Here is a 25646-nt window from a genome sequence, read left to right as displayed (position 1 = left end):
GTAAATCCTTGAGGTGCGCGTGTGAATTTAAAGCTACGTCCATTTAAACTAAATCCGAACAAATATTGGCTTTCCGGATCTATTGGGACGCTGAAAAAGGCATTCTTGAGATCAATTACAGTAAAGAATGTTGCTTCGGAATCAATAGCTGTCAGTAATGACGAGATATCTGGGACCACAGGGAATTGTGGCACAATGCATTTGTTTAACTCGCGCAGATCAATAACCAATCGATAGACTGGCGGGGCCTTTGGATCTGTTCGTTTAAGAATCGGAATTATCGGTGAATTACATACATTGGAGTCGGTTTCCACAACCACTCCTTGGGTAATAAGTTCGTCAATGATTTGTAGTAAAGCCACTACAGCATCTGGTGGTAACTTGTATTGTCGCATTCGTGGTAGCACCACTCCTGCCTTTAATGTGACTCGATATGGTGTAATATTCATACATCCAACATCAGTAGGGCCTTGTGCCCATAGATGTGTAGGTAAAGTCTGCAGTCGGGGATCCATGTCTCTAGACACATAGTGACCTTTAAAATCACGTAAAAACAACCTTACTCCTTCCGGAGAACAACATATTATGGCTCCTAGAGCTTTCAGTGTTTTTATTCCTAACAAGTTTTCTGGACATGATTTAGTAAGCAATAAATCTGTAGTTCGGGTCAGAGGTCCTATCGTAAGTGGAAGAGGCTGTGATACTTCATTAACAATAGGTTTTCCTGAAAAACCAAGGGAAATATTCTGTGAGCCTGAGAGGGGTGCCCCTGGAACTTCACTACGTTTTATAGTTGTTCGACTTGCCCCTGTATCAAGTAAAAATTTTCTATCTTGGCCTAATAATTCACTATGTACATAAGGTCCTTCTTGATCTACAGGGATCTCGATAAGGGGTAAGTCAACTTCCCTCTCTAGGCTTTTTCATGCGTAACGCTGGTACTCAGGATATTCATACTGTGCGGTCTGATACATTTGTCGTGTTGTTGTCTGTGTGGCAGCAACAGGCAGCGCTGGTGCAGCTGGCACAAACTGTATAGACTGTTGTGCGGCTGGCATGGCCTGTGCATGCTGCGGAGCTCCTTGTTCATTCTGATCTTGTCTAAGTGGCCGTGGTCTTTCTTGTGTTTTACCTATGGCGATATTATGTTTTAAAACTGGACAATCATGTACGTAATGACCTGGCTTTTTACAATAATTACATGTCCCTTTTACAGGTCCTGCTGAATCACCGGAATGTGTCATACCCTTTTTATGTCCTTCAGCTGGAACTGTCTGGGAAACTAGCATTTTCATTTTCGTGTCTTTCATGCGTCTGTGTTCATGTTCTTGTTCCTCTCTAATTCTATTGTGATGGTACTGTAACATTTGTAACATTTGTGATGGAGTGTTACCTTGCCAGGTACTCTCGAATTTTAATACTCTATTCTTTACTTGGGGCAGGGCATTTTCTACTAATTTTGTTACGAACAGATGTGGGTATGATTCGCTACTTGCTTTTATGCCACTATTTATACCAAAACATTTTTCAAATCGGGCATAGTAATCACTAGTGTCTTCATCTTGCTTCTGCTTACAGGCTGAAATTGTACCCCAATCTTCCTTTTTCGTAGTTAATAAACGTGGCAGTACCTGTACTAGTAAACTTGGTAGTGCTTTAGTTTTATCCCCAAGTCCTGCTCCTGCAGTTCGGGCCTTTTCTTCCGCTTCTAACACTGACCATTCTATCTTTTGGTCTCCTACCTCCCACTCTTTTTCCTTGAGTTTCTCATAAATACCAGCAGGCATCAATACTTTTAATATTGTCATAATGTCGGGATAGGTATACTCTCCCATGAGTAACATGTCTTTAATTTCTCGGTGAAAACCCGCTGGATCTTTGTCATGACTGGGTACCACTTTCTTCATTTCTAACAATTCTATTTTTGATATGGGCGTATATACAAATACGCGCTTAAACTCGTTGTCCTCGCCCTTTATTGGGTGCACTTCTCGTAAGGGATTCTGTCTATCCATGTAATACGTGGTTCTTTCCTTGACGGGTAATGAGACACGGTCTGAACATACAAAAAGAATATACTGCTTTCTTGATTCTAGAATTTCTTTAATTAATTTAGTACCTGAACCTCTCCATTTATTCATAAGCAATTCAGTCAATATGTCAGGTAAGGGACCAGGGTCCGAATGCTGACTCCGATATAGTATAATGAGTTGTTGAATCATATAAATCCCAGCTAACCTCTGTTCATCTGGGGTGAGATTCAAAAACGTGCGTGCTACTGTATTATCACTATATTTTCCGGGACTGTCCACCCAATGGACAGCTGCCCTGGCTAAATCTTGTTCATCCATAGAATCGAGAAAATGATAACCCCTTCGTTCTCGGAGTAGTTTGTCGGCGGTTTGGAACGAATGCTCGTTAGACCTTATATGGACTATGGGTGTTGGGAAACTCCTGTTATTGTCTGGACATATCGGACGTATCGGGTCAATAGGACATCTATTACTATTACAATATCTTCCTCTACCTACATAGGCTATAGTGTCTGACTGTCCTGCGGGCAGTCCTGACCCTTCCTCCTCGTTTTGCTCGAACTCGTCTACCGCTAATCTTTCTTCGTGTAGGCGTTCTATTTCTTTACGGATCTTTCGGCACATGGCTATTATACAATTTTGTTTATCATGTCTACCTTCTGATATATTCTGGCTCCATCTGGTAAGAATTTGCATTGCTTCCGGGTCTACCCCCGGTCGGTCTTGATTTCTGATCACACAATTTATGAGGAAACGTAACAGTTCCCCCTGTATCTCTACTTTCTGGTATTCCATAGCTCTGTTAATACATTCTGGATCTCGCCCTGTTTGGACAAAATGGTATATTTTATCTAGATGCGCAGTCATTCCTGGTAACTTCCCTAAATACACTGCGGCTCGTCTGATACGCAAGGATGCCAGGGTCATTTCGTCCTCTTTGCCGGGCACAGGGTCATATCTGCAATCTATAAGAAGTTCCTTCAGCGTACGGGCACTTATGAGTTTGGGTGTACGTGAATGAGCTGACTCTTGAAAAGTAAGTTTATTTATTCTGGGTGGCGTAGAAAAAATATTGGTAGCACCTCCCGTGGCCCCATCTGGGGTGTCGGGTGTGAAAGGATTCGTTGAACGTGACACGGCAACTACAGGTGTGGACACAGCTATAGAAGTAGCTGTAGGAACAGATGTAGAAACAGATGTGCTTGCCGGAACTTGTGACTCGATTTGTTGCTGTAGGGATACGGGTACTGGGTCTTGGCGTTGAGCCTCCCTGATAGGCGGTCTATGTGGGGCGGAATTAGCATACTCGGGAGCTGCGTCATCTAAATATGAAGAAAGAAAAACATCTTCTGCGGTTCTAGGATGCCCCTTAGGATGTACCTTTATTGGAAATAATGGGGGTGGCAAGTCTTTCGGTATTTCTGGAGTAGCCTTAGGTAATCCTTCGGCCAGAAGGGGATACATACCATTCATAAGGGCATTTCTTTGCCTATCTACTTGTTCTGATTTCACTCGGATACCTTCCTCAATTAATAGATTTTCTCGAACTTTATTTGAACTCTCTTTATTCTTTTCTTCCTGTCTACGTGCTTTTTCCATACGTCTATGAGATTCTTTACGCCATAACTCAACGGCATCTTTCTGTGACTGTCTGACTTTCCTTTTCCATAACTCTTCCTCGACTTTCATGATGCACTCTGCATCCCAGGTTCCCGCTGTGGGCCACCTCTGACTTTCTGGTAATCCCTTGGTGTAGTCTACCCATAAATCAAGAAATAATATAGCGTCTAAGCCATGTTTGTGATACATGAAGTGCCCTGGAGTATCCCTAGGAGGAATAGGAACGGCTTCTTCGAGTACCCCTTTTCTTGTAGTGATCTGTCTTAGTTTCGAAAAGAACGGCATATTGGCAACTGATCCGATACTTAATCTTGAACACACTTAATACAAAAGCACAATAATGAACAACCATTCATACCACAATATGCAGGACGTTTTTAAACACATTAAACATTAAACATTAAACCTTTAACTGAAACAACAATGATGATCGTCTGCATAACTAATCACCAAGCATAATTCTTGACAATAACTAGATACTTCGGAAATACTTGATATACTGCTAAACAGTACAGATACACTGCTAAAACAGTGCAGACCGGATTTGTGTACCCAAACCCGTCTTGACCGGCACAACCTATGTGCACGTCAGAAATGCCTCCCCAGTAATGGTACTCACCGGGTAGCTTCGGAAACGGAAGGCCTCGGAAACCGGACTTGGACCGGACTGGACTCGACTCGACTCGTCGGAAACTGGACTCGACTTCGAACTGGTGGGCCTCTGTATACCTCGGATCTTGCTCTCTCAGCTAGGCTCTGGTCGGGATACTTCGCACTTCTCACCGCCTCGTCTGGGTGTTGATCGCAGCCTCAGTCGCCCCCGCTTGACCGGAGGGAGCTACAGGAAATCCTGCTGGTACGCGTTATTGTCCGTCCAGCTGTGGCAGGAGACCGGGCCTGCAACTCACCGCCGGCGCGTGAGATGAGAAAGTGTCCCTATTCGGGCGCCATTCATGTGGTAAATAATTTTCCTTTACCGGGACTTAATTTGATACGGAAACATAATAAAACAGCTCAGTAAAATGAGAGGCAGAATCCGTGGTATTAGAGGTTCGGAATGGGCTTTATTCCAATGCACGATTATAATCGGTTGCTCCAAGTTCCATCACCACGGGGGTTCAGGAAGTGAAGTACATACATTATTGACATGAAATGACTTTTATAGATCATACATTACAATGAAGCGAATGCAATAGGCGTAACAATTGATAAGGAAAATGACGATTTATCTGCGTAACCAAAAATGGGTGTAATAAGGAGTAAAAAGGAACGTAATTGGTTATGATGTCACATATAGGTGGATCCATAAGATAATACTTGGCATAGATGCGCGCGCAGCAACATGACGTGTAATTGACGTGTAACTAGGGGGTGAAGGGGACTTGACATTTAGCTCTACATGTGGAGACAAGAAGTCTGGGGGGTCAAGTCAACCTAATCCCAAATCATATCTAACATCCTATGTTTAAAGAACTATGTTATCCACAAAAGAAGGACTCTCGGACAGAATCTATTCTATACTGACTGTGCGTGCGTGTACAAGCGTCTAAGTGTCTACACTAAATGCGAGGGGGTAGAAATATTCCATGGTAACAGGGCTATGAATTACTTGCATGAGGACAGAGAAGCCGGGCCTTTTGCTTGGTAACTGGAAGAATGTTTACTTAAACTACTAGGCAGGAATGCATCGGCTGAGGGGGAAGCAGATAATTCGAAGGTGAAATACAGTTCTTGGCAGAGAATAGGCTGATGTCAGGCTTCGTGAGCCGCGCAGAGAATGAGACAAAGTTCATGGTCACAGATGCAGGCTCAGACTGGAGCTTTCAGAGGCAGAAGGCAAGAAGAGTTTGATGACAGAATCAGGGCCTACTTGCCTGGACTGTAAAATGGCATAAGTGAACCATATAAAGCCGGTGGCCTTTCATATTTAGAAATGGAATATCCGGCCTATTCATGGCGGATCTGACAGAGGACATGTTGACGGTGGACGCACATGTATTTGCGTCTTCATAACTGGAACTGGAGGGAACATACATGTACTTGTGACATGCACATAGAACCGTTGGGGTCCAAGATAGGGGACATAACTGACCAGACAAATCCATATTTCCACAGCACTCAGGGCAGAATCTCCATAATGAGAATTCTCATTGGGGAGATTCTGTTCAGAGTGCGGAGATTTACCCATGACTGCAGGGCCTCCGCCACGAGTGCGGAGGCCTTTTGTGAATGAGGTCCCAAGTGTTTTAGGGTAAGCTGTCAACAGATTGTGTACAAGGCCTGCAGCCATTCCCTACTACTGTGCACAACAGTGGTTATCTGTAAAGGTGTTGAGGTCCAAAAAACAGGTCCATGTGGAATAGGATAAAAAATAAAACTGAAATTAACTGAAACATTCAAAGGTAACAGTGAAGCTATGTTTAGGTTTGTTTAGAACATATGTTTAAAATCTCTTAAATTCTCTAAAGAACACAGTTATGGTTAAAAATTAAACCTAAAAACAACAGAAATGTGCATGTTTTGGTCAGCCCCACAATCAATAACTGAAACAACAGTTATGCAAACCAAAACACGCACACCAAATGCAGAGCATGCTGTGCTCTTTACCTCAGCCTTAATGTTACAATTGCAATTACAAATGTCATAAATGATCTTACAGATCAGATTATTTATCACATTACTATTAACACTTGAAGTGAGAATTGGGAATATTATATCATGTATTGGTTTGTGTGTGTGTTGTAATTTAATGATGTTGCGCCTTTGGTCCGGCAAAGTGGGGATGGGCTGGAAGTACTTCGCCATGCCTTACATCTAACCCACCAAGTGAGGTCATCCTCCACTGCACAGCTGTTATTTTTTTTAAACATATGTTAAGGTGTTATAACCAATCCTAACCACACCTTCACACACACAAACACACACATACATGTTTACAGAATTCTGTGCACGGCAGGGCGTTTATGACTACCAATTACCAATGAGGATTTTATAATGCAGACCATTACTGAGAAACAAAACCATGTGAATTCAGTCAAACTCTTTTCTATTACCCTTAACAACACAAGAAAGAACTTCTGTTCATTCAGTTACAATCAACTCAATACATAACAAATGAATCACTGAGCATATAGGAAAGCAGTGAATCATTAGTAGAAATGAAACAGCTTTGTTTATTACTGTATAATGTAATTCACTTTAACTCCTACTGCCAAATCCTGTAGCTAAATATACACCTCAGATATAACATAACATAAATTGTAAGCCAGAATAGTAAGTCTGAGATTTTGGTCTACTAATTACAGGAAATACTTAAAATTGACAGTGAGACCTAAAATAAGTCTTCATCATCCAGTTTAACATATTCTTCATTCTCAATAAGATCAGAACCAAAAAGGAAGACCTCGTTTACTGAATCTTGTGCGTCTTCATGAGATTCTGATGGAGAAGGTGAAGCTTTTTCTGACAACCTTGGTGGTGTGGGCATTGTTTTACTGCCTGCGCTGTTACTAAGCAAACTGTGATCAGGGGAAGGTGTATTTTTTGTCCCTTCATGTGATGAATTTTCATTGCTAATTTGGTTGAGTAATTTTTCGAGCTCTCCATTAGGATCATCCTTATTATTGTCTTCAGAATCCTTATTTGATTGTTGTTCTTTGCATTCCTGAACCAAAGCTGCTTCTTCCAGACTCTGTGCACTATCTGCATCTTCATTGTATTCTGGTTTCTGATTGAATTCAGAATCTACATCTTGGTTGAAGTCTGCATCAATTTTTGAAGGGGATTTATAGTAATCATCTACAATGAGTTTAGAGTCCTGAAAGATGCCAGTTTCCATAACCTTTTCATATTTCTTAATGATATCAGCATTCTCAAGATGCTCAAATGTTGTGTGGGTGTCAGGATCAACACTGTGTTCGAGCATAGAAGGGGTGTTAACATCGGCAGATTGTTTGAATTCATTGGGAGCTTCCGCATTCATGATGTGTTGATAATCTTGTGCATGTGCAGAATCTGGGATGTAGTTATGCTCCTGAGTGTGGTCAGCAAGACTGCGCTGGTCTTCTGGAGTGTAATCCGCATTCACAAGATTTTTGAATTCTTTAGATGCAATAGGAGTCACACTGCGCCTGGATAGGCATTCAGCTTCAAGATGCTTTATTTTCACATCTCTGGACTGTAGAATTGATTCCAGCTGCTGTATTTTCTCCTGCTGGACTGAAAGTTGACTAGACAACTCCACTATCAAAATGTGTCTTGCGCTGTCCGGAGTGATATGCTCTGAATCCCCACTGGGTGTTTTTGGAGTACTTTCTTCTAAAAAATACAAGAGAAAAAAAAGGATACATCAAATACAAGAGATAACTATGATGTGGGTATATGACTTCTGGAACATGATCTGCCTTATCTTAATGGGAAATTAAACAAAGTGCTTACTGTAACAGCTCAAAGACTACTATACAGGATTATAAATTTACCTGGAAACAAGTTGCTACTGAAAGCTGTCTATGATAAGGTCATTAAGTCGTTCTAAATGGGGGGCATATCTGACAGTAAAGCATTGCAGATGTCACTTAAACAAGCTCCATGCTGGGCCTACAGAATCCATTAATGTTTAAAGCAGAGTTGAGCTCCCTGACACTGCCGTGACAATGGACTGGTGTAGGTGTGGAGGAAAGAGGCCCTATATCAAGTCAAGGAACTGATTTCACTTTGAATGGATAGTTGGGGAACCCATCTTATGGGTTGGTGTTTGTTTATATTGTTCACTCAGATGTAACTTGAGTACTTTTACAAACAGACCACAATTATTTGCTTGTGTGTTGTGGAGTCTATGGTTACATAAAGAATTCCATGTATATGGACATCTTGGTGAGACCCACTGCATTCACTTAAGTGATACTAATCAAAACCCCATATAGAATATCAGGGGACTGAATTCAAAGCATTCCTCTTGGCAAGTTGGAAGGTCCGGATTGCATTTCTGCAGAAGAGCAACCGTGTACATGATGAAGTTCACAGACTGCAGCGCTAATGGCAAATATTTAGTACTGAGTACTCAGCATTTGCGAGGGGGGCCTTGATTTGGCTTATAGTGAATTGTAAATGCAATAGTATTTATATAGCGTTTACTACCCCTTATGAGGCATTGAAGCGCTTTTCGTGAGTTGCACGCTACCCCAGATCTCAAAAGGATTAGTGGTGAATTAGTTTAGGGAAATATGAACTAATTTGAGCAGTGGACATGTGAGTCTGTTAGTTGGATTGAAAGGATAATGGAGGGACAGAAGAGTCTATACGACGTTTGTTGGGGGATAATAGTAGTGTAGGAAGCTTGGGATGAGTAAAGGAGAGATGGAGAGGTAAGAGTCTCCATGAAATGGATTAGGCAGATCAGAGTAGTAAATGAGGTCCCAGATGAGTTTTAAGGAGGAATACCCGAGGGAAGAATTTAGAAAGGGGTATTTGGGAGATTTTAGTAGAAAAATGTGGTTTGGGGTGATGCAAGGAGGGATAGAGGAGGGAAGAGTCTAGAAAATGTTAGTTTGGAGATCATAGTAGCATAATTAAATTTGAGATGAGTCAGAGAGTGTAGGTAGAGTATATATTTAGAGCGGTGTAGGGTGAAACATAAAGTAGTGCAATGGGGAAACTCATTTTTTTACATTAGGAGTAAAGTAATAAATATATAGATACATAAGTACATGCATGGTATACATGTATTAGGAAGGTAATATATCAGTATGTAAGTTGTGTTTAATAAACTCAGACTTTCAAGAGTTGCTACACTTTAAGATAATTTATTTGTGTTGTTTTATTTTATTTATTTATTTGTTATTTGATTTTTTTCTTAAATATTTTTTTTAGTATTGTCTCATTTGATGTGGAGAGTTCACTTATTGATGATGAAAGTCAGTATGTGTTGTTCAGAGGCAAGTCAGCAGGGAAACCAATGGTACTAGGATGTATTTATTCAAAGACTATGGGACATCAAGAGCAGCTCATCAGTGTTATGGCCATCGGTGGCCTGTATAGCTCTCGACCTGGAGAAGTATTTGACTCCTTAAATTGGGGATATAGGCACAGAATGTTCCAAATACATTGAAACGACACATATATGCATCATTGGATACAATACTTGCCCGACCGCTGGCATTAAAACTAGACAGAGTATCTCACATTCATGCATCATTGTCAGGGGTACCCAGCAGCATTGCCCTATGGTGCCTTTTCTGTTTACCATAACCACTGAACCGTTGGCTGCCCGTTTTCAGCATCAGCGGATTCTCTGGGAGGTGTTGTTGCATGATGATATACACGTGGTCTCCATTTATGCTGAAAATGTCCAGATATACAGGGGAGATATCATGGAAGACCTTGCAGTCATATCCCAAATTCTTGATATATTTGTGGCCATTTCTGGTGTTAATTGGACCAAATCCTGAATTTTTCTCTTCAACCTAGGGTTTAATTGAACCTACATAGACTGTCTTGGAGGGCAGGCTAGCATGGGAAGATCAACATTTTGATATCTGGGAATAAATATTTATCATATTGCAGAGGATATCCGTGATAGCAATTTCGGTGTGACGGTACAAAGTCTTAGGATGCAAATTGCATTTTGGACTTCGGTACAGTTGTCTGTCATGGATTGAGTGGTGCCCAATCAAAAGGTGGTTCTTCCATGTTTACTATATTAATTTATGAACCTTCCTCTTAACCTACCCCTCTTACGTTTTCAAAGACCTAAATCAGATCCTTGGTAGGTTATTATGGGCTGGAGGTCGGCGTTGAGATGTTATCTCAATGCTGTCCATATAAGTGGGAGGACTGGGACTCTCAGACCTGGAAATATATTACCTAGCTGCATATGTGAAGTGAGTATCCAAATGGCTATCTGTTTATTCATTGGGAAAGAATGGGCTTCCCAGAAGAAAAATATGTTGATGGTACTTTGCAAAAATTCATGCTCCCTCTGAGAAGGCTACCCATTCAACCATTTACTATATAACGGACAGCATTGGCCTGCCTGAAATGTGGCTATGCAATTGCCAAACATATACTCCTCTATGCCTCAACTACTCAAGTAATTGGTCTTCCCACGCACACACGATAGCTGAGGGATCACCAGCTCCAGCTATGGACTGAGAGGGAGGTGGTGATGGTTGGGGATTAATTTGATAATGGACCCTGACTTGACTTTGATACATTTATTGAAGACTTCAATATTCGCAAGGAACAGTTCCTTCTTTATAGACAGATTGCGGGAGTGTTGGCAAATTGGACTATCAGAAACACCTGTACATTGAGTTACTCAAATATTACACACCATGGTAACGAGAATAGATTAGTTTGATGGGTATGCAGTTAGAGCCTTGGAAGCGCTTTTCCGGTTTGCTGCAAATTGGGTCAGAAACCTGTAAAAGAACTATTAGATCTCTAAAGCAAAATGACTATCCATCAGGCCTGGGTGCAGTTCACGGAGTTTTGCTACGCGGAACTCCGTGAAGTTACAAATAAACTCAGCGAAGTTCTGCGAGTGGCGAAATGCAGTGCGAACTGCAGTTTGTGCCGATATTCCTGCCATTCAGGTAAAAATTGTACCCGAATGGCAACTCGGAATTTGCAAACTTACCGTTCGCGATCGCGTACTTACTGTTCGCGATCTTACCGTTCGCAATTGCGAGTGGGTAAAAAACTCCGCTGCACATTGCAAAGTGGAGTTTTCTGCACTCCGCGAGCTCCGCAGAGTGCAGAAAACTCAGCAAACTGCGCGAACGGAGCGAAGTTCACCGCCCAGGCCTACTGTCCCTCACCACTTATGCGGCAGGAGTTTGGGGGTATAGCAGGAGCAATAAGCTTCAAGTTGTAGAGAATAATTTTAGTAGAAGACTATTGATGGTACCAAAAAGTGCACCCACAAACTTTTGCCACTCTGAATTAGGGCTGAATTACATAAAGGACCGTGTTGGCCTTGCTCTTCTGTTATTATGGGTAAAGATTTGGCTATCTGAAGATTTAGCCTTAGAGATAGCATAAGTGATTGTCTGGCCGTCTCTACTGTTGATAAGATTTCCTGGTTTTATTACCTGAAATGTACACTGCTCGAAATCAGCTTACGGGACTTTTATGAAAACCCCCTGAATATGACCTCAAAAGCCAAAGACAGCATTAAAATGGCCTTTTCTATCAGAGCTAACAATCGTCACCGGCAGTTGCAGGAACATTTTCGAATGATGTGTCCTGTGGGGATAGTCTTATAGCTAATCATTTACAATTTTACTTTGTTTTCAGTAGTGACTCACAATACAGATTTTATTTGACAAGGTTTTGGTTAGGCACAGTGCACTTTTTGGCAGCATTTCCACATCAAGTAGGGTGGTCAGATAAACTCATCCCATGTCCCTGTGACAACCAGTCCAAACAAAGCACTATGCACTTTTCATTATTTTGTGCACTTTACCAAACAACAAGAGCAAGATTTTTGCTTCCACTACTGAGAAAGCAACTGCCCTGTACATACAAAAAATGCATGCGATATTTGTACTCATTGGCCTCCATTGACCTTTGCACTGCAGTTGTGAAATTTATTAGGGGGGCCCTCGTCATTAGAAAACGCTATGGGCAAGATTGTTAGGGCAATGATGATCTAACTCACTGTTGCACAATGTATGAATATGGTCTACAACTAGGGCCGTTCTATACAACCCTCTTAAGGCTGTTCTCCCTTTTATATTCCGGTGTACTAGAATGGTTTGAATGCTGGGTACGAGGACCCTCATTGTCAGAAGATTTTACCAAAACATTTTCATGGTGATTGGAATCTATGGGAGATATTCAACAGTCTAAAGTTCCATAGTACAAAAAATGCATCTGTTCTGTATAAAGACCGAAGGAGAGTAATTTTATTTTAGACATCCCATAGAGTCGCTGAGCTGCCCTCATTAGAAAATAATATTGAAAGACCGGGTGACATTGCAGACCCCTCAGGAGCACCTTTTCAGGTTTCTCTAGTTGAGGTTTTGGTCTTAGTTTTTTGGGGCAGCATATTCCTAATTGATGTATTACGACTGGAGTTTTCTTTTTTAATATTTTATACTGCCTTTGGGATGCATTGTATATCTATGAATTTTTACTTATCTAACATATTTTTGTACGGGTGACACTGTTTACAATTAATTCGCTAAAATGCATTCCATTACAACGCGGTCGTTACAATGACTGCATTGTTTTAACACGAACCATTACATCGCAAGTTGTTACCACGATTTGCTGTAGGGGGCAGAAGGTGTTAGATTTACAACTCGACACCTTCGCGGCTGTTGCACAAACTGGAGTAGGAATAGTAAATTATACTATTCCTAAGTCCAGCGCGCCCCCTACAGCAAGTCGGTGTAACGACTTGTGATGTAATGGTTCACGTTGTAACAACGCGGTCGTTGTAACAACCGCGTTGTAATGGAATACATTGTAGCGCATTTGATGTATAGACATATATACCTTTGTACTGTGCACTTTTATGGTATGTTGAACTGAAATAAATTTGACTGTCTATACAGCGCACATCTACACCATAAAAACTTGACCGGCTTAAATTATGCACTCAATGGAAAGCTGATATTGCTAGATCGTTCAATGACTTAGACTAAAAGAGGACACTCATTTACCTACAATTCAATATTCTAAGTAGAGCCTACCTAATATTCAGCAGCACTGTAAGAATCCACCTTAGGACTCCTTCACAGTCCCTTCGATACAGCATTGATGAGGCTCATTTTGTTCAATGATATTGGCCTCCAGATCATTGACACCCTATTTGGCTGGGTTTACCAATGTATTGACCAAAATCAGGGGATGTAATGAGTTTAATCCATGTGTGCAAGCCTATTTCCAAATCCCAGGGTTCAAAAAGCATCAGGGAAATTTGTAGACCTCACATTACTTTTGGCAAACAGAATGTCACAATGAACTTACTATTAATGTAAAGTGTCTCAAAGCAGAAAGTAAGTACTTGTACAGAGAAGCGAGAGCAGCTCTGGGGAAGATCTTTATTTTACACAGATGGGAAGCAATGTTAGGAACTTTAAAAGCACATTCTAAAGATGAGAAACACCCCCGTAGATTCGAGATTACTAAAGTATGTGTTGATTACTTTAATGTAGATTGTATACTGGCTCCTGTATAATTCTTGGGTAATTATTGGAATGGCTTAATACATCACCTGGAGGGGGATTTATCATTATATCATCTTTATTTCAGCCTAGAATGACCATAAAAGCACATACGATCACAGAAGTAATCAACATCACCATACAAAAGCAATAAAGGTCAAACCAGTTAAAACCATTACTCGCGAGTAATAAACATAATTCAAATCATAAAAGGGAAGAAATGTGAATACATTAAGAATATACATAAAATACATTTAAAAAAGCATTGAATTACGAAGTTTGAGGGCTAATTTTAAAATAAGCCTACATGTAGACATATTTCCTGTGTAAATAATGACTGCAAATAAGCAAGAGCGGCTCTACAACTTTTTATCTTGGTCTTTCATATTACTGGCATGAGCAAGTCCTTAGATAGTTCTCTATAATATCTGCAAAAGAACAAGACGCACAACAGGGTTTGATCAGATATTTCATCACAAGGGCAGCAACTAATGGGGGTAGCATCATAATGACCAAGAGGAAAACACAATCTCCATCTGACAGAACCCAGGCAAAATCTGGTAAGAAATTATCTCTCCCATGGGTGGTTGATCCGATGCAAGTATGGCTCGGTCCTGGGGCACCTTTGAATCAACATATAGCTTCTGAAAAAACCTAGACTGGGCAGGGATGGCTCCCTGTCCCTTGCCCTCTTTAACAAAAAGTTGTCCTTCACCCACCTAATGTCCTCCTCCTTAATAAAGGTTGGGTCAATAAAGAGGCAAGCTCTTCCGAGACTAAGAAAATTGGTCTGTATATACTTTACCCACGGTATTCAGGGACCAAGAGTGGTCACCAGGCAGTCTTTGATCACCTCTCTGCAAAAAGAGGTCTGGAAGTTTCACTAAATGCAACACCAGAGCAGAACAGGTGCTGATTTAATGTGATTATCCACATAATCGAGCCCAAGCTCTTCATGCACCATAAAGTTGCAAGTGGTGCCCCCCCTGAATCCTACAGAACACCCTATTTTCTTCAACCTGTAAGCTGCCTGTGTTGCTGCCATCCCAAATTATTGCACCATATGTCAACACAAGAACTAACCTACGCTTGTTTAGCTCAGTGAGCCTGTGAATAGGCTTGCTACCGACACATTAAAAATGGAGCCAATGGCACTTTGAAAAGCTGGCACTCCTGTTGACCATACATAAGGTCTAACTAAGATTATCATCAAAGGTGATTCCTAAATAGGGAAAAGATTGCACTCTTTGAATTCACTTAGCCTTGATGCTATGTATTCAGGTCTTCACATTCTTGGGTCAACAGACCATTATAAAGGTTTTGGATTTATTGGTTTCCAGGTTGAGGCTCACCATGAAAATCAAAAAGCCATCAATGAGTCTTAAGTCCATTCGAGGTTCTAGCTAACAAGACAGAATTGTCGGCATAGAGGAGTGCCGGAACCAATCTGTTCTCAATTTTAGGAACGACTCCTCCAGCACCTAGCAAGGCAGACTCTAACTTATTAATGTAAAGTAGCAAGAGAATTGGTGCCAGCACACACCCCTGCCAAACACCTCACTGTAGACAGAAATCTGAGCGTTCACCATTGTTCCTGTATCTCACCCTGGCATTAAGGTTGAAATGCAGCTCTCTCGGGAATACTACTAAGCCCTTCTCCACTCCCATGGCAAACATGAGATCCCACAGCTTGGATCTGTTAACGCTATCAATAGTGCCAGACAGATCCATAAATGCAAGGTGAATGGAGCTTTGCTTAAACAGTTTATACTTGCATATCATGAGGTGCAAGTTGAGACATTGCTTGGTGGTACCCAAGCCTGGTCGCAAGCCGAAGTGGAACCAAGAAAGTACATTATTTTCACTGATCTAGAGCTCCAACCTCTCAAGGATGATACGTTCCTCTATCTTGACAGAGGAATCTGGCAGGGAAATTGAATGGTAACAGGTCGGATCATGCCTATTCCCTTTCTTAAAAACTGGGACGATGATTGCAGACTTCCAGGATTAGGGGAACCCCACCAAACAGGAAGAGTTAAAAAGATTTGTAAGCTGGGTGGGGGGGGGGACACAAAAGTAAACATTATCCTTGTGGAAGTGCATTGGGACACCAGCAGAGCTCTGCAGGATAGCCATTGTAACCTCTTCCAGCGAGAAGGAGATTTCTATAGGGAATTTAGATTGGATGGGTTCTGACCCACTATTGATACTGTCCTCAGGGCAAATATCTGCCTATAAAGGTTCACCCAGCCCCCTGGAGCAATAATAAAATCAAGGGCCTGCTTGGATGTGACAGTATGGGAATAATTATTGACCAAGTTTCAGAATGGCAGTAGTCTTTGAGGGTGCATGCCTGAACCAGACATTCCCAACGCAAGCTTCTCATCTCAGCTTTCCTCGAAACCAAATTTGTGTATATTCTTTCCTGCCATTGGCAGTTTCCTCCCTGTTCTTTTGTGTTTTCCTTAGGGTAAGGTGTAGTTTCCTACACATGTTATCAAACCATGGTGCCACACCCACATCATTAGCTTTAACCTTCTTTGTAAGGGTCATTTTTATAGCAGATCCCAAGGACACAAAGGGGTCAACTACCAATTGCATGTCAGCTTCTAAGGAAAGACAGCACAGAATACATAGTGTGATTGCTGGTTACAAGCTTTGCAAAGACCCAGGCAATATCGATAGTCGTCCACACCCGTCTACTCTAATTATCCTTTACGCTTAACCCAGACTTACCCTCCTTGACACTCCTTTGAACTTCCACTAAAAGAAAGAGACGTGGAGAGGATTGTGGTCCCTGAAGACACTAGTAATAACTCCACCACCAACAACTCTGGTGGACAAGTTTCACGTGACAAAGACATAATCAATCATTGAACACTGGGCTCTTCTGGTAAAAGTGGCTACCCTCTCAGACCCATCATCAAAAGAGTCAAAAGCTATACACAAACAAGTTGATTAACATAGGGGAGAGTATTTCATCCCTAGCATCGTGGCCCAGACATGAGTATTGACACTGGAACAGGGTCAAAGGGTTGAAAGACGACAAGGCAGGCAGTTTCCCCCAGCTTCACTGTGAAATCTCCTGCTACCAGCAGATTAAAGCTTTCCCCTAGACACGGGGAGCTAGTATACAAGGAATCAGTGCTTTAAATGGAAAAGAATAGGTGCAGGTACTCACCAAATTAGGATATGGACTGTGGGGTGGGGTTTGGAGGCAGGGCTACAGGGGCGGGGCTACAGGCAGTGCTAGGGGACCCAGCCAGGGAAACAAATTTAATTTAACTGATATTTAATTGGTGTGCAGATTTGTATAATGATACCAAAGCATTTCCGGTATATATATTGAGTATTCCTTTCCCCTTATACGTACAAAAAGGTACATTAAATATTAAAGTGGGCTTCTCATGGTGCAACACCTATATCACATATGACTTGCACAATATATTTTCCTTAACATTTTTGGGAAACATTTAACTATGGTCTTGTCTCATTGCCACCTAGCAGACATCATCCAGCCCCCTAGATGGTATAGCTTTGCCTCAATGCTCCTTACTTGTTCGAAAGTGTGATTCTGTCTTTCTGGAGGTGGGCAAGCTGCTGAAAGCTCCCTGGCTCTGGCTCAGTTTCAGGTCATCTTGCACCCTCAAGCCCAAAATGAACTGAACTTTGATGTTGCATCTGGCTGCCCACAAAACTCTAATCTCATGTGCGAACAATAAAGACAAAATAGTGAACTTTATTGTAATAAAGGAGAGAAAGAAGGATACAGCCTCCTAGAGGCTGAATTGCACATAGTGAAAGCAGAATTTCTGGGAACAATCCTGGCTTCCCCACTGACCAAACTGTGTGATCCCAGATCAAGCCTCCATTTTCTTCGTTAACACATATGATAGATAGTATATTCAAATACACAAGTTCCAGATGTGTGCTGTATAATGAAATCTTGTGTTAGATATAATACACTATAATGTTGCTTCATAAATAAATAAAAAAATAGGCAATACATAATGTACACATAAAAATCACCTTGCGTCCTAGTTCACTAATGGCAGTGTTGTAACCATGAGAGCAAGAACTCCTCTCAATGCTGTGATTTAAGCTTATGCACCAAGGTGAAATGCTTCCATTGGATAAAAAAAACACTTATTCCAGTGGGAATGTTTTCAAGGCTCCACTTATGCACAGGCTTTTAAGCCTAAGTTATACTTCGTGATTCGGCTATGACTGGGCTGTCCTTGTTAATTTGTTGGTTCTCCCACCTCTACCCTACCCAGAGCCCCTGCATTTTACCCAAGAGAAAACTGCTTCTAAAAAACAAAATACAGTCGTGCTGAAACTGCGGAGAAAGCAGATCTGCACTGGGGAGAAAGTGGCCTAGCACTTACTACATGCAGACCCTTTCACGTGCGCTTTATGGGCAGAGTGTGGTAATTAAAGGCTTGTAGCTATATATCTGATGCTGGACCCTGCACACAACATGCACTCATGAAAGACACACACGCAGTGACATAGAAAAGCACTGGTGCGCGCAGACAGAACATTCAATGCATGTTTTAGAAAATGCTCACGTTATTAACCTTGAGTCCCTCCGACTCTGCTTCTGTGTCACTATCTCCACCTTCGTCCTCAGTCTGGCTCCAAACAAGTGCTGTCCTACTCTGCTATGCCAGCAGGAAGCCTTCTAGATTTCATGCTGAGTCAGGAGACATGGCTATTAGAAAGCCCTGCTCACACACCTACTGTGCTATTGATTCCAAGGAGCCTGAGTGGACCCTGTGTCTATAATCACAGTGTGACTCCTGCCCCTCCCAAACTACCTGCCAGCCCTGAATAAATGCATACGGGCCGGGTCGCAGCTCAATTAGCACCTTGAAAGGGTAAATTAGCACTTGATTATCAGAGTGCTAGAACAAAACGGTCCGACTCGCCTTCTATGTCGCACTTCATTTTGTAAATGCCAAACTTGAATTGTTGCCCCATGAGTACCGGTACTCTCTTTGGACAAGGAGAAGAAAACAAGTTACTTACCTGTAACTACAGTTATCCAGTATTGGTATCTTTCATAGATTCACATGCCTGAATCATTCCCCGTCGCCAAGGCGGGAATCCCACTGTAAAATACAAAAGCAGTGCCTAAGTAAGTAATAGCAGTAGGCTAAAAGAAAGCCAGAGGCCTAAAACTTAGTAGCCTATCTACATCATTATACGAAAAGAAATAAAAAATAGTTCCAACTAATCAGCTACCAACACCCTCTAGAACCTTCCCAGCAGAGGCAGTTCTCCTCAGAATTTCACTGCACGTCTTGTGGAAGGGAGTCTTCCCGAGTGCCTACTCAGTTCTTCACTTTTTTCTTCAGAATGCCTGATAAGAAGGCTCTTTTTAGACCTTGCATGACCTGTGAGAAGAAGAGGGTCCACATGCCTGAATCATTCCCCGTCGCCGAGGCGGGAGTCCCACGGTAAATACAAAAGTAGTGTCAAGAGTAAATAATAGTAGTAGGCTAAAAGAAAAAGCCTAAGGCCTAAGTCTTAGTAGCCTATCTACATCATTATAGTAAAAAGAACCAAAGATTGGTCCCAGCCAATCAGCTGCTAGCACCCTCTAGAACCTTCCCAGCAGAGGCAGTTCTCCTCATATTTTCCTAGCACAAGTGAGAAGTAAGTATCCCAGATATAGAGAACTGACTAGCCGTGGAGGAGGGTGGGTGCATGTGAATCTATGAAACATACCAATACTGGATAACTGTAGTTACAGGTAAGTAACTTGTTTTCTTATCCAGTTTTGGGGTATCTTTCATAGATTCACATGCCTGAATCAGAGTAGCAAGCAGTATAACCATATACTGTCGTTTGCGGATGGTGGGAGACACTGGTTCATAAACTCCCAAATAGCATCCTCAGTGTTTCTCTCTTTATTTTTTATTTTTTTAAAAGAGTAGTCTTAAAGGAAGCAAAGCTATATCCAAGTATTAGCTATTATATATATATATATTTATATATATACAAATATTTAAAATCTTGCAGACATATAAATCTGTACATTTGCATGAATATTAAAGAATGGAATAAGACATAAAAGGGCAAAAGTACCTACGTCTGATCTTAATGAAAGAGATGGCATAGAACAGCCTGTCCAACCGCTGCATCTTCTTGATGCGAAAATTGAAGACAGTAATGCTTCGTGAACGTGTGGACATTTTTACATGTCGCAGCACGACATATATTTTCCGGAGTTACTCCAGCAAACAAAGCTGTCAACGTCGATACTGTTCTTGTTGAATGAGCTTTGACTTTCCTCTGCAAAGGTTTGTTAACCTTGTCATGGCAGAAATGAATAGCAGATGCCAGCCATCTGGCTATTGTTCCCTTTGTTACAGCATTTCCAAGAGTTGCTTGACCATACGCCACGAACAGCCGGTTGGATCGTCTGATATCCTTAGTTTTCTGTAGGTAGAATTTAAGACAGTGTGTAACATCCAGCGAGTGTAATGCTCTTTCAGCTGGAGTGGTTGGATCCGGAAAGAATGTTTTTAATCTTACCGGTTCGTTGAAGTTAAATTTTGATGGTATCTTAGGAATGAACCTGGGATTTGTTTGAAGGGTTACGTAGTCCCGAGCAAAATGTGAAAAGGGTTCCTTTATAGTAAAAGCTTGGATTTCACTAACCCTTCTTGCCGAGGTAAGAGCCAGTAAATGGGCAACCTTCCAAGTGAGGAATTTGAGATCAGCTTTATGGATAGGCTCAAATGGACGCTTCATTAACTGCACTAGCACAGTGTTGAGTTCCCACTCTGGAGGGGTGCTCGCACTGGAGGGAAGGCTCGGAAAAGTCCTTTCATAAATTGTTTGATAAGTGAAGGAGAGCACAGAAAAGGGAATTTTGAGCATTTCCTGAATCTAGAAAGTGCAGCAAGATGTACTTTGACCGGTGAAAAAGTAAGCCTAGACTTGGCTAGAGAAAGCAGATAATGGAGAACTTGTTCTGCAGGAGCTTGAATTGAGTGAATATTATTTGCCTCACACCAACAGCAAAATCGCTTCCGTTTGAGGCGATAAGTTTTGATTGTGCTTTGGGCACGAGATTTGGCCAATATTTTACGACAGTCTTGTGAAATGTTGAGGTCCTTGAACTCTAAGAAATCAGGAGCCATGCATGCAAGTGCAGTGACTGTGGGTCCGGATGAACCACTTGGCCTCCGTCCCTTGACAACATCGTAGGTGACGGCAGTAGGCAAATGGGCTTGTCTTGAGACAATAGTAGAAGTACCTGGAACCAATATTGTCTTGGCCAACGGGGTGCAATCAGAATTAGACGGCAACCTTCCAGCTTCATCTTGCGGAGCACCTTTGGAATCAATGGTATTGGGGGAAAAGCGTACGCACCAATCCCTGATCCCTGTTGAGGGAACCTGCTGGCATAATATTGACATTGTTTGTTCTCGCTCGTTGCGAATAGATCCAGTGCTGGTTAGCCCCAAGCTTGGAACACTGTGTTTGCTTGTTCCTTTTCCAGCTTCCACTCTTAACAGTCCGACTGAGACGTGCTCAGTGTGTCCGCCAGGGTATTGAGGAGACCCCTGACGTGTTTGGCTCTCAGGGCATCTTGTGGAAAGTGACCTATTCCCACAATTCCTGAGCTTCTTGCGAGAGCATAGCTGATTTTGTTCCTCCTTGTTTGTTGATATAATACATGCTGATGGTATTGTCGGTCCGGACTAGCACAGAGGAGCCCTTAATCCTCGGGAGGAATGCTTGGAGAGACAGAAAAACGGCGCGGAGCTCAGCCTGTTGATCTGCTGTTGTTTTTGTCTGAGACCAAATCCTGCAGATGACCTCCCCATCCTTCCATGGAGGTATCGGTCGTTAAAACGAAATCTGGAATGGTCTATAGGAACGTGAGATCCTGGGTTAGATTCTCTGTCTGCGACCACCAATGTAGACAATTTATCATGCGCGGCGTGACCTTGATGGTATCATCAAATGAACCCATGGCTTGTTGCCATTGAAGTTGCAGTTCCTCCTGAAGAGGTCTCATTTTGAGCCGTACCAAGGGTATGAGATGTATCGCTGAAGAGCACATGCTCAGGAGCGAAGCAAACATTCGGACTGAAACTGGCCTTCTGTTTTAAATTAACCTTGCCAATTTTTGAAGACGCAGCTGGCGGCCAAGTGACAATGCGTTGCACTGGACCGTGTGTAACCTTGCTCCGAGAAAAAACATGACTTGGAGAGGACGTAACTGATTTGCTGTCATTGAGAATCAGCCTCAGAGAAGAGAAGAGATGGATACATTCTGCTGTGGCAATCTTGGTTTCATGTTCTAAAGGACCTTTGAGCAGCCAATCGTCTAGATAAGGGAATACTTGTATTCCTCGAGAACTCAATGCTGCTGCCACTGGTGCCAAGCACTTCGTGAAGGTTCTTGGTGCCAATTTCAGCCCAAACAGGAGCACTTTGAACTGATAATGGGCGCCAGCCACTTGAAAGCGAAGATATTTGTGATGTTTGGGGTGGATAGGTATGTGGAAATACGCATGTTCCATATCCAGAGAAGCCATAAAACCTCCTTTGTTTAAACTACTCAAAATCTCGTGAAGACAAGGAGGAGGGGGACCCCTGGGCAGAGTAGTAGGTGGCTGTTTGATGAATTCCAGGGTGTTGCCGTTGGTTACTAGGTCTAGAACCCATTGGTCTGATGTAATTTCCTGCCACTTGTGAACAAAAGCTGATATCTTCTGGCCCACGGGTAAGGAGGGTAAAATGGTTGGCGCCCTGTGGAGATCACTGCTTCCTGTTAGCGTCTCGGCCTTGAAACTGTGATCTCTGTCGACCACCCTGACGGGAGAAACTAGCCGTAGACTATTGACGTCTGGCTGTAAGGCTGTACTGGGATTGATACTGCCTATTCTGTTGGTTTTGGTATCCTCCTCTTGATGAAAAATCACGTCCTCTCGCTCCTCTGAAAGATCTGCGCCCGTATTAAAGGGTGCCTAATGATCTTGCAGTATCCGTGTTAGTTTTTATAGCTTAGAGGGCCTCATCAATATGTTTACCAAACCAAAAACTATCCATCATAGGCCATGTCTAGAATCTTTGTTTGCCCCTCAGGTTTGAAAGCAGTGGCTTTAAGCCATCCCTGGTGTCTAAGCACTGTAGCCCCTGCTAGCTGACGGAAGTTGGTGTTCACTATGTCCAAGGCGCAATCTATAGTTTCCGATGCGACATGTTCTCCTTCCAACAGAATCTTTCTTGCTTCCTGCCTTCGGTCCTCAGGAATGAGGTCAATGAGACTCGCCATGTCTGACCACATTTGACGGTCATAACAGCCGATTATGGCTAGAGGATTGGCAGCTCTAATAGAGGCCGCTGCCATGGTAGAGAATTTTTTGCCTATAAGGTTCAGACGACGTCCTTCCTTGTCAGGCGGTGTGGTGATAGGCGTTGCAGGATTTTTAGATCGCTGTTGGGCGGCCTGTAAAATTACTGAAGCTGCCCGAGGGTGACCCATCAGACAGTATGGGCTTTTAGCAGGTGCACAGTATTTCTTTTCTATGCGCGGAAGCACTGCTGGAATGGATGTAGTCTATTATAGGTACCACTCTCGAGATCTTCCTGGACTCTTCCTTGAAATCATGAAGGAAACATTCTGCCTGATCGACTAACTGGCAGTAGAAGTCTAGCTCTTGCTCACTGCATTAAATTATGTACAGGATGCAGTCATAGATGAGGACATTGTAGACGATCTCATCGTAGACATGGGTATGTAGGCGAGGTTATTGCAGACGAGGCCGTCGTCATAGATGACCGTCCTGAACAACCATCATAGATGAGGCTGTCGTAGGCGTCCGTCATAGACAATGCCATCATAGATGAGGCAATCATAGGTGAGGCTATCCGTAGATGAGGCAATCATAGATGAGGCAGTCCTATAATGGCCATTTGTGGATGAGGCCATTCGTGGATGAGGCCATTCGTAGATGAGGCCATCCATACATGATGAGGCTGTCGTAGACGACCGTCATAGACAATACCATCATAGATGAGGCAATCATAGGTGAGGCCATCCGTAGATGAGGCAGCCATAGATGAGGCAATCGTATGATGAGGTTGTTTTCGAGATGAGACTGTCCTGGGCAATCTCATTGTAGAGGAGGCCATCGTAGATGAGGCCATTCGTGGGTGAGACCATCATAGATGAGGCCGTCGTCGCCGACCGTCGTAGATGAGGCCGTCGTAGACGCCCGTCGTAGATGAGGCAGTCGTAGACGACCATCGTAGACAACCATCATAGGAGGCCATCATAGACGAGGCCATCGTAGATGAGGTCAATATTGGTGAGGCAGTAATAGTAGACATGGAGTGTTGTAATAGACTCCTTAATGTCAGGTTAAACGGATTTCCCTGATGTAGTGTCAGGGATGAAAAGGGAGTTGTAAGATCAGCCTCTGAGGAAGTTTTTCCCAATTGCCTCTCTCTGTGAGAAGTGCCTTATCAAGACTCAAGGTAAGTCTTCATGGCTTTTTTGCGCGCCCTCTGGAGGCTCCTGGCACGACCTCTCCCTTTGACCTCTCCTATGAGGTGAAGGAATCCTCGTTGTTCTCATCAGAAGTGACAGATTAAAGTCTCTGTAGTCCCAATAATAGCCTCATGTCTCAGAACGTGAGAGTTATTGAGGAAAAGGTTAGACATATTTCGTAGTCTATTACCTTGTTTTCTGCCACTCTGCCATATTACTGCCTTAATAGGGTCAGAGAAATGAAGTATGATCTTGGAGGATCCAAAAAGTAGTAATAGCTGAAGAAACTGAGCAGAGCTCAGGGAGACTCCCTTCACACACGACGTGCGGTAAAAATCTGAGGAGAACTGCCTCTGCTGGGAAGGTTCTAGAGGGTGCTAGCAGTTGATTGGCTGGGACCAATCTTTGGTTCTTTTTACTATAATGATGTAGATAGGCTACTAAGACTTAGGCCTTAGGCTTTTTCTTTTAGCCTACTACTATTATTTACTCTTGGCACTACTTTTGTATTTACCGTGGGACTCCCGCCTCGGCGACGGGAAATGATTCAGGCATGTGAATCTATGAAAGATACCCCAATACTGGATAATAACGCTGCGGCCATATAGCAAAATGTCTCAGTGAAGCATGTTTCATGCAAGTAATGAGACTTATGCAGTGCTGCAGGTTCGACAGGGGATCTCTCATCGGTGTCTGCACAGTTACGAAGGTAAGTCTCTAATGTTCTGATGGGGCCCAGATATCTTCGGGAAGGGATTGTACAGGCCTAAATTCCGAGAAAGGGGTAAGCTGTTCCTGACAGTATGTGGCATCTTGAAGCCAATCAGCTACCAGTGGCAGCGCTCGTCGCCCCCACCTCATTGCCATCCTGTGCTTAGCTAACAAAAGGAGGAGCGCTGTTAATTTACGTTCTCAGGCGGCACCTCCCGGACATATCTCAATAGCGCTACACAGTGGGAGTGCTCAAGGAGTGCACCAGTAATATCCACAAGAGTAGTGAAAATGTCACTCAGTAGTCAGAAACGCCAGGGTAAATCAAAGCAAGGTGCCGAACGTCTGCAGTGGGGAAGTGGCAGCAATTGCAGTGTGTGTCCGTGCTCAGACCCATCCTGGCCAATCTTACTGGGGTATGATATAGTCTGTGGATAAATGTCAAGTGGATGAGGCAGAGGCGATAGTTAGGGGACAGAACGCACGACTGAGTCCAGCAGTATTGCCATTGTGCGTCCGTCAGCGGGTACGTAAGGTCAGCGTCCCCTGCGCCTCTGTCAAGGCTGCCCGGGGGGCCACACAGTGGCCCCT

The 25646-nt window shown here is 42.8% G+C and overlaps 1 protein-coding gene and 1 long non-coding RNA gene across 3 annotated transcripts in view; one reads left to right on the top strand and one right to left on the bottom strand.

Moving 5' to 3' along the window:
- LOC146865841 (uncharacterized) overlaps nucleotides 1–25646 on the top strand; it is a 128243-nt gene that overhangs the window by 13982 nt on the left and 88615 nt on the right. The gene's annotated exons all lie outside the window — the stretch shown is intronic.
- Nucleotides 6856–25646, bottom strand: part of CCDC192 (coiled-coil domain containing 192) — a 1307223-nt gene continuing 1288432 nt past the window's right edge. For both annotated transcript variants that reach the window (XM_085632706.1, XM_085632707.1), the window contains one exon: nucleotides 6856–7970. In XM_085632706.1, coding sequence (XP_085488832.1) covers nucleotides 6985–7970 — 986 coding nt within the window. In that variant the 3' untranslated portion in view covers nucleotides 6856–6984. The remainder of the gene's footprint in view (nucleotides 7971–25646) is intronic.

This window comes from Triturus cristatus, chromosome 2_1 (genome assembly GCF_964204655.1).
Source record: "Triturus cristatus chromosome 2_1, aTriCri1.1, whole genome shotgun sequence".
Classification (NCBI taxonomy): Eukaryota; Metazoa; Chordata; class Amphibia; order Caudata; family Salamandridae; genus Triturus; species Triturus cristatus.
The sequence above is the reverse complement of the archived record's forward strand: the minus strand, read 5'-3'. Positions and strand labels throughout refer to the sequence as shown.